Source organism: Pelobates fuscus, chromosome 4 (assembly GCF_036172605.1).
Source record: "Pelobates fuscus isolate aPelFus1 chromosome 4, aPelFus1.pri, whole genome shotgun sequence".
Taxonomy (NCBI): Eukaryota; Metazoa; Chordata; class Amphibia; order Anura; family Pelobatidae; genus Pelobates; species Pelobates fuscus.
In genome coordinates, this window is record NC_086320.1 from 72,785,069 (window position 1) to 72,799,164 (window position 14,096).

General features: G+C 45.5%; 1 protein-coding gene across 1 annotated transcript in view; it reads left to right on the forward strand.

Moving 5' to 3' along the window:
* LOC134609333 (early endosome antigen 1-like) overlaps window positions 1-14,096 on the forward strand; it is a 61,835-nt gene that overhangs the window by 11,210 nt on the left and 36,529 nt on the right. Inside the window, exons 4-8 of the mRNA XM_063453014.1 lie at window positions 1,271-1,349; window positions 8,923-9,037; window positions 10,806-10,990; window positions 11,684-11,838; window positions 12,008-12,170. Coding sequence (XP_063309084.1) covers window positions 1,271-1,349; window positions 8,923-9,037; window positions 10,806-10,990; window positions 11,684-11,838; window positions 12,008-12,170 — 697 coding nt within the window. The remainder of the gene's footprint in view (window positions 1-1,270; window positions 1,350-8,922; window positions 9,038-10,805; window positions 10,991-11,683; window positions 11,839-12,007; window positions 12,171-14,096) is intronic.

Below are 14,096 nucleotides of genomic sequence, written 5' to 3' on the forward strand. Positions count from 1 at the left end.
CGGGCTGGATGGAGAGGAAGGGGTTAAACACTTACCTTTCTCCACCGACAGGCTTCCTCGGCGCTGGGGACTCTCCTCCTCCTTTCCCCGTCATCGGCTGAATGCGCATGCGCGGCAAGAGCCGCGCGCGCATTCAGTCAGTCCATAGGAAAGCATTCTCAATGCTTTCCTATGGACGCTGGCGTCTTCTCACTGTGAAAATCACAGTGAGAAGTGCGGAAGCGCCTCTAGCGGCTGTCAATGAGACAGCCACTAGAGGCTGGATTAACCCATTTATAAACATAGCAGTTTCTCTGAAACTGCTATGTTTACAGCAGGCAGGGTTAATCCTAGGTGGACCTGGCACCCAGACCACTTCATTAAGCTGAAGTGGTCTGGGTGCCTATAGTGGTCCTTTAAATTCCTTGCAATTCTCACTTTAGTGAATAAATATTAAGATAAATAGACCTGCATATGGACCAGTGGTGCTCAAGCACACTCTAATACAAGACAAAATTGTCCTCTCTGACCCTGATATAGGTTCTACAAAGTTATTGATGGCAATTTTTTGGCCAAGCTTAAAATGACTTGTTTGTCGCGTGTAACATAGAGATATAAAAAATGATGGTAATAATTGTCAAAGTGCTCATCGGCAGCTCTTAACACGTCAATAAACATATGATATGGGATTATAATTTCCCCTTATAACAGATATCAATAATTTCAGCATCAATATTGTGCTACCTAGGAAAAAGGTGACTTTTTCACTCACACATTTGTGCACATCAAGTCCATTGGAGCGCAGTGTCGAGTATTTTAGACTTCCATTGTCTTTAGAATCCGTAGCAAGCAATCCACTGAAATGTCTTCATTTGGAATAAACTCTTTGTTTTCCTTGAATCTTTTTAATATACATCTCAGAAAAGTAATTGGCGCTTTTTTTTTGCAATTTAAATGTTATTGTAGGTTTTCAATTATAGGAACAGTGTTAAGAGTGGTACAAGAATACAGGTTTGAGTGTAAACATGATTCACAGCAATAAAATACAACAATAAGCAGAAATCAATAACACATTACGGGAACAAGCAATCTCATCCCCTTGAGCAATATCAAGATTCCAAGAAAGTGTGTTTATAGTGGGCACATGTACAACAGTGACCAAAATACTATTTAGTCTTTATACCTTTAAAATAAAAAAAATACAATAAAAAAAAAAACACACCATAGAACCATGGTCTCAGTTACACTTAAAATGATAAACATGTTAATTCTCCTTAACAAAATATTGCACAAGAAATCAGGCAAGGAAAGCTACAAGTATTCAGCCAAAGCTTACTCAGGAAGGGGAACAGATGATCACACAAATGAAAGTTGGTATATCTTTAATCGAGTTACGAGCATATTATTGTACAGCCTTGTTTCTGTCTATATTGCAAAGCATTTACAAAATTATGAACAAGGCTAATTTATTAGACCTGTGCACAAATCTTTTTCACCTGCGACAAACGAATCAAATTCCTGTGTATTTATGCTTGAATAAATAGGTATATCGCATAAATCCGAGGCAGATCGATCCATTAACAGGAGTTGGATTTCTTCGTCACAGGTTAAAAGGATTTTTACACAAGTCTAATATTTATCACAGATACAGCAATCTTGGTGCCCGATTTATTATTCTATTTTATTAAGAAATGTATAGATGTATCTCTTCTTAGGCTACTAGTGTTTAAATACAATTACTACCTCACTTGGTTTGTGTTAATTAGTAACAATTTGGAAATAGCAGAATTAAAAGAAATAAAGAGCAAATTGTTATTATTCTCATCATAATTAAGCAACAGAATAAAATAAATTAATATAAGCCTTTAACTTCTAGTACCACGGACAGCAGAACACAAGCCTGTGTGACAAAGACAATTACCCTATATGACAAAAAGTATGTGAACGTCCTCTTCTAATTGGCAGATTTGGGTATTTAAGCTACCCACGTACGTTGCGGTATATAAAATCAAGCTCCTCCATAGCCAAATATTGCCAGTATGATGCCGACTGGTAATATGGAGCTTAAAGGGACACTCCAGTGCCAGGATAACAATCCGTTTTCCTTGCACTGCAGGTACCCTTTCCCTCCCACCCCCCATCCCAGGTTGCTGAAGGGGTTTAAACCCCTTCAGTGACTTACCGGAGTCCGCCGATTTCCCTTGGCGCTGGTCCAGGGTCCGCCCACGCTCCTCCCCTGCCGACATCATCCGGCGGGGTTGACCAATTGCGCATGTGCGGCCGCCGGCGGGGTGAGACCTAATGCGCATGCGCGGCAATGCAGCGCACGCGGATTAGACCTCCCCATAGGAAAGCATTGAAAAATGCTTTCAATGCTTCCCTATGGGGATTTTAGCGACGCTGGAGGTCCTCACATAGCGTGAGGACTAGTGATGTCGCGAACATAAAAAATTCGGTTCGCGAACGCGAACTTCCGCAAATGTTCGCGAACGGGCAAACCGGGCGAACCGCTATAGACTTCAATAGGCAGGCGAATTTTAAAACTCACAGGGACTCTTTCTGGCCACAATAGTAATAGAAAAGTTGTTTCAAGGGGACTAACACCTGGAATGTGGCATGCCGGAGGAGGATCCATGGCAAAACTCCCATGGAAAATTACATAGTTGATGCAGAGTCTGGTTTTAATCCATAAAGGGCATAAATCACCTAACATTCCTAAATGTTAAAGATAAAGATAAAGATATGGGGGGGGGGGGCGACCGACTGTCCTCCCCCCTGGCCCCCACCCCTGAGCGGTGGATGGGGGCCCTAGATAAGAATGGTGGGGGGGACCTACCGTCCTCCCCCCCGTCCCCCACCCCTGAGCGGTGGGTGGGGGCCCTAAAAAAACAATAAGGGGGGGGGCCTACTGTTCTCCCCCCCTGACCCCCACCCCTGAGCAGTGGGTGGGGGCCCTAAATAAAGATAGGAGGGGGACCTACTGTCCTCTCCCCCGGCCCCCACCCCTGAGCGGTGGGTGGGAGCCCTAGATAAGAATGGTGGGGGGGGACCTACCGTCCTCCCCCCCGGCCCCCACCCCTGAGCGGTGGGTGGGGGCCCTAAAAAAACAATAAGGGGGGACCTACTGTCCCCCCCAGCCCCCACCCCTGAGCGGCGGGTGGGGGCCCTAAATGAAAACAGTAGGTCCCCCCCTTATTGTTTTATTTAGGGCCCCCACCCACCGCTCAGGGGTGGGGGCTGGGGGGAGGACGGTAGGTCCCCCCCCACCATTCTTATCTAGGGCCCCCACCCACCGCTCAGGGGTGGTGGCCGGGGGGGAGGACAGTAGGTCCCCCCTATCTTTATTTAGGGTCCCCACCCACCGCTCAGGGGTGGGGGCCAGGGTGGAGGACAGTAGGTCCCTCCCCTATCTTTATCTAGAGCCCCCACCCACCGCTCAGGGGTGGGGGCCGGGGGGGACAGTAGGTCCCCCCCTTCTTGTTTTTTTAGGGCCCCCACCCACCGCTCAGGGGTGGGGGCCGGGGGCGAGGACGGTAGGTCCCCCCCTACCATTCTTATCTAGGGCCCACACCCACTACTCAGGGGTGGGGGCCGGGGGGAGGACAGTAGGTTTCCCCCCCTCTCTTTATTTAGGGCCCCCACCCACCGCTCAGGGGTGGGGGCCAGGGGGGGAGGACAGTAGGTCCCCCCCTTATTGTTATTTATTGGGCCCCCACCAGCCGCGCAAGGGTGGGGGAGGTTATTAGTTGTTGTTTTTTTACAGTGAGCAGCCACAGGCTCACTGCTTACTAGATATGCCCCTACTCGCGGTATAGCGAGTAGGGGCATATTATTTACTAATACTAAGTAATCTTTAGGTTACTGGTTATGGGGGGGGGGATAATGTATAATAAACACAGGTTACTGGCTATGGGGGATAATGTATAATAAACACAGGTTACTGGCTATGGGAGGATAATGTATAATAAACACAGGTTACTGGCTATGGGGGGATAATGTATAATAAACACAGGTTACTGGCTATGGGAGGGATAATGTATAATAAACAAAGGTTACTGGCTATGGGGGGGGGTAATGTATAATAAACACAGGTTACTGGCTATGGGGGGATAATGTATAATAAACACAGGTTACTGGCTATGGAGGGATAATGTATAATAAACACAGGTTACTGGCTATGGGAGGATAATGTATAATAAACACAGGTTACTGGCTATGGGAGGGCAATGTATAATAAACACAGAATTAATCTAAATTGTATGCTGTCTAGGAGGTAGGAGGGTCTGGGAGGGAGGGTCTGCTGCTGATTGGCTGGAATGTGTCTGCTGACTGTGAGGTACAGGGTCAAAGTTTACTCAATGATGACGAATAGGGGCGGACCGAACATTGCATATGTTCGCCGGCCGTGGCGAATGCAAACATGCTATGTTCGCCAGGAACTATTCGCCAGTGAACCGTTCGGGACATCACTAGTGAGGACGTCTAGCGACGCTATAGCACAGCGACGCTATAGCACTGTGCTATAAACTAGTAAGTGCCCTCTTGTGGCTGTCTAGTAGAGGGGGAGTTAACCCTGGAGGTAAATATTGTAGTTTATGAAAACTGCAATATTTACAGTTGCAGGGTTAAGGGTAGTGGGAGTTGGCACCCAAACCACTCCAATGGGCAGAAGTGGTCTGGGTGCCTGGAGTGTCCCTTTAATGATTTTTCAAATACTTTGGTCATAATATTTCTGCATACTAATGCATTTTGAAGTGGAAATGGGTAGGACAACACTATATCATCACGTATGCAATACTCTACACCAGTGATGGCGAACCTATGGCCCTCTCTGTGGGCACGCGGCCATAGGTCCACCATCAATGCAGAGTAGGCACCTGCCTGCCCGAAACGGCAGGCGCCTACTCTGCTTCCGGGTCGGGAGGCAGGGGGAGGGATCTGTGATGCAGCTTCCCTGTCCTCCCGCGGGATTCTGTGTGGAGCGTTGCCGAGCGTTACCATGGCAACGCTCCACACAGCATCGCGCGGGATGACAGGGGAGCTGATTCACAGATCCCTCCCCCTGCAGTGCTTACCACCACCGGACCACCAGGGATGGCTGTGCCGCCCCCCCCCCCCCCCACTTCATTAAAGGTAAGAAGGAGGGAGGGGGGGATACTGACACACAGCACCCGCACCCCTACCCCGCCCAGCAGTAGCCCTACCCCCCCAAGCACCCCTATCCCCCTAGCAGTACCCCTACCACCCCCAGCAGTACCCCTTCCCCCCCACAGCAGTTCCCCTACTCCCCCACAGCAGTACCCCTACCACCCTTAGCAGTACCCCTTCCCCCCCACAGCAGTACCCCTACTCCCCCACAGCAGTACCCCTACCACCCCAGCAGTACCCCTCCCCCAGCTGTACCCCTTCCCCCAGCAGTACCCCTTCCCCCCACAGCAGTACCCCTTCCCCCCCACAGCAGTACCCCTACCCCCCACAACAGTACCCCTACCCCCCAGCACCCCTATCCCCCCAGCAGTACCCCTACCCCCCCAGAAGTACCCCTACCCCCCCAGCAGTACCCCTAACCCCGCCAGCACCCCTATCCCCCCCAGCAGTACCCCTACCCCCCCAGCAGTACCCCTACCACCCCCAGCAGTACCCCTACCCCCCAGCAGTACCCCTACCCCCCAGCAGTACCCCTTCCCCCCCAGCAGTACCCCTACTCCCCCACAGCAGTACCCTACCCCCCACAACAGTACCCCTACCCCCCAGCAATATCCCTACCCCCCCAGCCGTACCACTACCCCCCCAGCAGTACCCCTACCCCCCCACAGAACCCCTACCCCCACACACAGTACCCCTACCACCCCCAGCAGTACCCCTACCCCCCAGCAGTACCCCTACCCCCACACACACAGCACCCCTACCCCCACACACAGTACCCCTACCCCCCCACACAGTACCCCTACTCCCCAGCAGTACCCCTACCCCCCCACAGCACCCTTACCCCCGCCCAGCACCCCTACCCCCCACACAGCACCCCTACCCCCCACACAGCACCCCTCTCACACACACATTACCCCTCATACACACACACATACAGCACCCCTCTCACACACACACACACACACACACACACAGCACCCCCCCACACACACACAGCACCCCCACACACACACACACAGCACCCCCACACACACACACAGCACCCCCCCCCCACACAGCACCCCCCCACACACACAGCACCCCCACACACACACAGCACCCCCAAACACATATGCACCCCCCCACACACACGCACCCCCACACACACACGCAATTGCCGTGTTGGCACTTTAAGGAAAAAAAAGTTGGCATGTATTGCGGTTTGGGCACTCTGGCTCAAAAAGGTTCGCCATCACTGCTCTACACCAACCCAGAACAGGATTGTTTGCTGGTGAATTATATAGTGCATCTAAACGACCAGTCCTCAGTTAAAACTCTCAATTCTGAGTTCCAAACAGCCGCTGCATGGAATGTCTGCAACAGATCTCTTTGTTTGCTGCATTGTGAAATGTTTAATGAATAAGTATTAGCTCGAGTCGAGTACAGCTCACTGGCATTGAACTTGGGAGCAGTGAGAAGATATTATCTGGAGTGTTGATTGCTGCTTTACTACCTGGCAGTTTGTCAGACAAATTCATTCTCGACAGTGCAGAGTTTAGTTAATGTGCCCCAGACCAGTGATATACAAATCTATTAAAACACAAATAATAGCTCATCACTGAAACTCCCATCACCCTTGGATGTCTGCACTGGCTATAATGTTCAACTATACTGACTATAATAGCCATAAACATCTTGTTTTGACAAGAATTACAATATTTTTTATAAAGATATCTAGTGAAGTTAATATAACAAGACAGCTAGTTCACACTTTTTTTGTTCTTAATTAGTTAATATATATGTCTTTAATGTTTGATGGCAAATCTACAGCTAAACTGGAACATCTTTTTATTTGTTTGATCTAATTCTCTTGATAAATATCAGGGGATTGCACTGATTAAGCCCCATTAAACCAAAGTTGCACCAAAATTCAGAGCTGAATTACCCATAGGGTGGGATAGAAGGCTGCTTAGGACCCAGGATCAAACAGGTGTCTGGTGGGTCCCTGTCTAAGCCTGGAGCTCTGGCTCTGTATGTGAGGGGGGCCTCTCTGAGCCAGAAGGGAAATCAATAGATATCCCTGCTTTGCACTGCCTGTGTCCCATCACTTCTTTGAGGGAGCATTGTGGTCTGCACCTATACTGGGTGCAGTTCATTTTAGGAGCTCCCTTGTGTTCCACCCTATTCACTGTCAATGACTCAGAACACAGCAGCCAGTAATATTGATTAAGTGAAGATACTGAGAATGAGCTCTTAAAGGACCACTATAGTGCCAGGAAAACATACTCGTTTTCCTGGCACTATAGTGCCCTGAGGATGCCCCCACCCTCAGGGCCCCCCTCCCGCCCGGCTCTAGGGGGTTGAAGGGGTTAATTCCTTACCTTTTTCCCCGCCGGGCTCCCTCGGCGCAGGGAACTCTCCACCTCCTTTTCGCCGTCATCGGCTGAATGCGCATGCGCGGCAAGAGCCCAGCGCGCATTCAGCTATGGACGCTGGCATCTTCTAAATGTGAAAAACACAGTGAGAAGCGCGGAAGCGCCTCTAGCGGCTGTCAATGAGACAGCCACTAGAGGCTGGATTAACCCTATTATAAATATAGCAGTTTCTCTGAAACTGCTATGTTTATAGAAAAAAGGGTTAATCCTAGCTGGACCTGGCACCCAGACCACTTCATTAAGCTGAAGTGGTCTGGGTGCCTATAGTGGTCCTTTAAAGTAATCTAGCGTGATAGAAGTGAAGACCCCAGTGTTCCCTGTCCAGGCCACATGGGATCATACCCAAAATTGCCTTCACAGACCCACAAGGGATAACACCCCCCTCCTGACAAAAGGTAAATAGGAGGGAGAAAATGTAAATACATTTCCCAAAACTCAGGCACAACACTACACAGCCTCCGGCACACACAACACTCAGCTTCACTGAGACCCCTATCCACACACAACACTCAAACCCCACTCACAAAATTCAGCCCCAACACATACAACACTCAAACAGCACACCAAGGCATAATGATACCCCCCACCCCTTAGTAAACTTTAGAGGTATAGACACATCTTTTATTTTTACATTTGTTGTGGATCATCTACCTGGGGAGGTTACTAATGTGAAAGCATCATTATTATTTTTATTCTTCTGGATGTAAAGTGGTGACATATTTTGCATTTTTGTGCACTTCACCTGTCTTGTACGTACATAACCACGCCAGCCATAATGAACCATTCTTGCAGCTCTGTATTCGCACATTCTGTTTGAAATTAGAGCGACTAATGAGAGTTTGTTTATGCCTGTATGTACCCACTCCTCATATCCCTCATTGCCTTGTTGTGTTTTCCAAAAGGGCATTCTGATTATTTGACCTTTTGGCATCTTGTCTTTTCACATGCTTTCTGATTTCTGTACTCCCAAACTTGCCCTTATACCATTTTTGTGCTTCTTTGTCCCCCTTGACGTTTGATTCTTTCTGGTTATACTTTTCCTATTCCTAGACTGCTTGGCCATTCTTGGCACCGTGTTTAGCCTGGCCACCTCTAAGGACTGGTAAAGCTCTGTAAACCTCTAAGGACTGGTAAAGCTCTGTTTTCTTTATTCTGACGCACCTAGGTTGGCGTGTTGGACCACTTCTATTTCACTGGATCACTCATTATCTGGTACTCATCTAGGCTGAACTTAGCTTCTGGGATTAACTTGGTTGTTTTTCACCCCGCCTTTTCTCTTGCCACCAACCCTGTCCTCACCTTTCTTACTTTTCATTCCTTATTCTGTAGTCTGTATTCTACCAAATAAAATCGTTTTAATTTAGAAGTGTCTCCCTTGCAGGAGTTGCAGTCTCACATAGACAGCATGCAGTTGGATCTGACTCTTAAAGAAGGCACTATTAGTGCTGTAAAAGAAGAGAATGAGTCTCTGCGCAGGCACTTGAAAAATATTACAGGTAATATGAGATCATACATAGACAGGTTTGTTTTTTTATTCTTTATTTTTGTAGTGCAGGGAAGTACAGACAGATGCATAAATGACAATAACACGAGGAAGTATGACATTATTCACAATCAAAGAGTCAAGCATCGTGTCACAAAGCTGCACTATTTTATATTAATGAAGTATCATGCTAAACATAGGTGTCTGTGTGTGAGACAAAGTTGGAGATTCAAAAACAAAAAGCATCAGACACGAAGATTACTAGCTATGCCATAGAAAAATAATAATAAAGTAGTCGAGTACATAAACAAGCTAACACATATCCACAGCATCTAGATGTGGGTTATCTGCCGTGGCTTGCGCTACAGAAAGCAGATGATCACAAGATTATACGCAAACATGACTGCAAAGAAAACTGTGACTGTAAGGCACATGCACTCAGATATCATCAAAATAAAGCAAATCTAGCTGTGGGCTTGTCATCTGGGCCATGTAAATATTACATTTGTAAAGATGGCAAGTCCCAGGGGACTATGTCTACCATCCTCTGCCAACCCTAGGGGCTTGCTCCAGGAGCCCAGAGTGCAGACTATCCATTGCAGCCCAACTCCTCACTGGAAATTAAGAAGCTGAGCTGCGGTTGAGCTCTGGTTTACTCCCCCCTTTGGACCAGTAGGGGGTCATCCTGGTCCACCACAGCAATCATTCCTATCTGGCTATATGCTCACAGGCTCCGGGGTTCCCCCCAATCCCTACATATATCTAATCCCCCCACCCCTCCATGTTTCTCATTCCAACATCCCCCCCAGCTCCTCCATGTCTTATTCTGACCCACCATTTGACTCTCTTCCCCCCCCCCCCCCCCCCCCCACCGCTCCTGAGTCTGCATAAGTTTTACACTGAGAAATTGCCATAGGGAGAATTAGATTATTCATTCCAATCAGGGGCAGAGCCAGCATGATTCAAACACAGCCCTGGCCAATCAGCATCTCCTCATAGAGATGAATTGAATCAATAAATCTCTATGAGGAAAGTTCAGTGTCTGCATGCAGAGGGAGGAGATATTGAATGCCGTGACCCAGGAAGGATCTATAACAGTCATCTGTGGAGTGGGAAGTGAAGTTATCGCTAGGCTGTAATGTAAACACTGCATTTTCTCTGAAAAGATAGTGTTTACAGCAAAAAGCCTGAAGGCAATGATTCTACTCATCAGAACAAATTCAATAAGCTGTAGTTGTTTTGGAGACTACAGTGTCCTTTTAATAAAGTATTGGAAGTGAGGTCACAAATCTAGTAAGTGTGGCTTACTAGAAATGAAAGGGTCATTCTAATAACTACAGGCTGATTTAGTGATTATGGTACCTAATTCTGTGTCAAACCATTTTTGAGCCCGTGGCATGGTACCTCGATTGCTCTGTAGCTATTGTGGAAGTTAGATTAACACCTGTTAATTTAATTAATATTGTGATTGCATTGATTTGCTGAGCGTGTCAGTTCACAATCTCAGCCAATTAATTTGATTCAATGTGGAGAATGTAACTTCCAGGCTATTAATATGGCAAGCTAGAAGCCAGGACAGGCCTGCCTGAATGACCATTGGATTGCGTCAAATTGCTTGAAAGCAGTTCGACACATAACCTACCTAGGGATGTCCGTAGCTTGCTAGCATAAAAACCACTACAACAGGCTAGTTATTCACCCCCTCTATAAAGTCAATAACTACTTAGATTATCGTACTCTCACACTATATTGACAATTACATAATATTGTTCTCCTCTCAGATGTAAATATGCGAGAAAAGGAAATTCTGTTGGAAGATGTAACACAGCTTCAAAAACTAGCTGATGTTTCTAAGCAAGACATTGCTCAAAAAGAGGAAAAACAAGTGAAAATTCACCAAGAGCTTCACAGCACCATCTACACAGTAAAAGAGAAAGATCGGGAGTGCAACTTGCTGCAAACACAAGTAATCACTGCCTTGCTCCAGTGTGCGAATGTCTAAATGCTTGGTAGCCATATGCAATAGTCATTGCTAATGTGTCCTCTTTATTAATCTAATTTTAAGTAAACCCGTCATGACAGTTAATAAACATCTTTTCATGCAGTGAATATGTAGCGTACCATAATGATGACATATATTGAATTGTTTTAGGAGATATTCATTCATTGCTTGCTTCCCCTCCATTGCTGACACCATCACTCTCACTCTGGATTTGTGGCAATACTATTATGTAACATCCACCCAATATTCCCTCCAAACTCCTGTCCACCTCCAAATCTATTGGCCCTGGTTGAGAGCTCATTCCAGCAGATGTCACACCTTCCTGACGATGCCAACATGCTGGCTTTTTTGCCAGTGCCTCAGAGTCTGTATGGTGTAAATATTTCACCCTCTTCTTATGTTCCTCTGGCAAAGTGTAATATACACAGCTGACAAATAATCTCAGCAGATGCAATGCATGTACTGTAGTTGATTTGAAGGACAGTAGAAGATCTGCCCCTAAGAATGTTCTCCCATTTCTGGTATATTGCAATAAATGCACATGTTTACTGTTGGTTTTTGTTTCGTAAGATGCATTAAAAAGGAGGGGGGTGCATATTTTCCTTTGGTGTATCTTGTGCCGGCCTGTACCAGCTGTTTACATTAGTTTATGTTTAGCTTCAGGAGGATAGGAACCAACATCATCGGATAGAAGTACAGCTTGCAGAAAAGAGGATGGATTTCTTACAGACCCAGACCTCTTTACATCAGCTAGAAGAACAGTATCTAAAGACCACTCAGTCTGTCCAGGGACAGATCGCATCTGAACTCCGGTATGAACACAATTATTTTGAGGCTGCTCATCATTATAGCCTTGTAAAATCTTTATTATAAAGATGGTCAATATTTGTAATTAAGTGTTTTAACACCAATAGTTTGATAATTTAATTTATATTTTAAACTATAGTTACATCTCTAATTGTACTATTATTTTAATATTAGAAAAGAAGCAGAAAAACTGAGACATCAGCTAAAAGAAAAACAGATGTCTGCAGACGAGGATAAATATTTGAGAAACAAAATGGCAGAAGACTGTGGGTGGCTCACTAAAGAAAATGGTGTTTTACAGTCTCGGGTACTGGAAGCAACCAAACTGCTTGAAAAGGTGACATTCCGCTATAAACGTTTTTCTGTTTTTTTCTTTGTTTTTTTTTTTGGTAAATCAGTTTTTATTCTGTTTCATGCATTACGATACAGGTAAAGATCATGCAAGATATGCATGTGTTTCATATTAAACCAACAGAGAGGTCTCCATTGTGAAACCTTGCAATAAAATAACTGGATATAACATAACAAACCGTTCCCTATAAGCATCCCCTCTCACAGAGATATCCCTGTTTTATCTCTCTATCACCCTTCCCATTTAAAATTTTTTTTAAAAAAATTAATAACTATTAGGCTCTCACTTCAGTTTCCCTTGGTACTTATATGTGTCTGTGGATGTCATGAATTTGGTCCAGATTGTCAGGTAGGTGGTCATCCACTCCAAAGCCCGACTCCTTTGTAGAACGTAGTTCCTCCATAGACTATGCGGTGGAGCCGTAGGTTTTCTCCAGCACAAGGGGACAAGACCTTTGGCTATGATCAGTATACCAATAGTCGTGGATGTTAATGTACGTGTAATCCTGTGGTGTAGTAACTTGGGTGATGGGAGAAAGGGAGGGTGATTAACTGAAATCTCTAGACTATGATGTGAATTTTCTTTCAAAAGGGATGTATCGTGGGACAGTCTCACAATACTTGTAAAAGGATTCCCACTGTTGTGTGACACGTCCAGCACTGGTTATCAATCCCTGTGTTTATAGTGTGCAACAAGTGTGGGGTTCTGTACAGACATAATAAGGGCTTGTAGGCAGATTCTTGTATCGCACTAGAGAGTGCACAGTGTTGGGTGATGTTACATATCTTTTTCCATTGAACGGGAGTAAACGTGACTCCCAACGCTTCCTTCCATTTTTATATAAACCTGGGTGGTGGTGCTCTCAATTGGGCTTGAAGAGTAGTCCATAGAAATGAGATCCCATGAACCAATGGCCTGGGGATCAGACACAATGATTCAAATGGGATCAGATCATGTGTACGAAGTGGTCTTTGAGGAATATGTTTAAGAAATGTCAGGAGTTGTTGAAATCAGTGGGGAGACCCCTCATGGTATGGACCCCGTCATTCATGACACAATTCTAAGTCAAATTATAACCCTTCCACAATTTGTGTACATCTGCTATTGACCATTCCACAATTCTCAGGCGGTGAGTGGCTTGGTAGTACAGCCAAAAGTCTGGGAAAGCTGGGCTCCACCTAGACTTTGACAGTGTCATTGTGGCGTAGCTAGTGCGTATAGTTCCCTTATGCCAAATATATTTAATGGCTAGTGTGTGTAATGAGGCACAAAAAGCAGAATGTAGGTAAATGGACAAAGTCTGGAACAGGTAAAGTACTGTTGGTAGTGGGTTAATTTGAACTATTCCTACCCTGCCAATCTCGGAAAGCTCCCACTCGTCCATATTACTTCTGAACTTGTCCAATACTTTTTTCAATTTAATGATATACAATATTTGTTTATGGTATCTTAAGGATAATACACTAGATTTTTTAAAATAATTTTTGTCTAGCTACATCATGTATTACTTTGATAGTGGTGTAAATAACAGGAGGATTGCAATGTTGATGGAAACTTTCTTTATTGTACTAATCTTTTAAGCCTTTTTTTCTTCAGGTCAGAAGCAATACAGAGTATTGCGCACATGTGTAACACTTATCTAGCTTACAATTACAATAACATTTTTATAGTGCCAACATATTCTGCAGTGCTGTACAATAGGTACACAAGACAAACATTTAATTCTAACAAAACATGATTGACATACAGGAACCTTTGGCAAAGATTGCCCTGCCCAAACGAGCTTACAATCTAAAGGTTTATATATATATATACTGATCAGCCAAAAAAACATTAAAACCACTTGCAGGTGATATAAATAGCATTGATTATATTGTTACAATGACACAGCTGTCAATGGGTGGGATATAT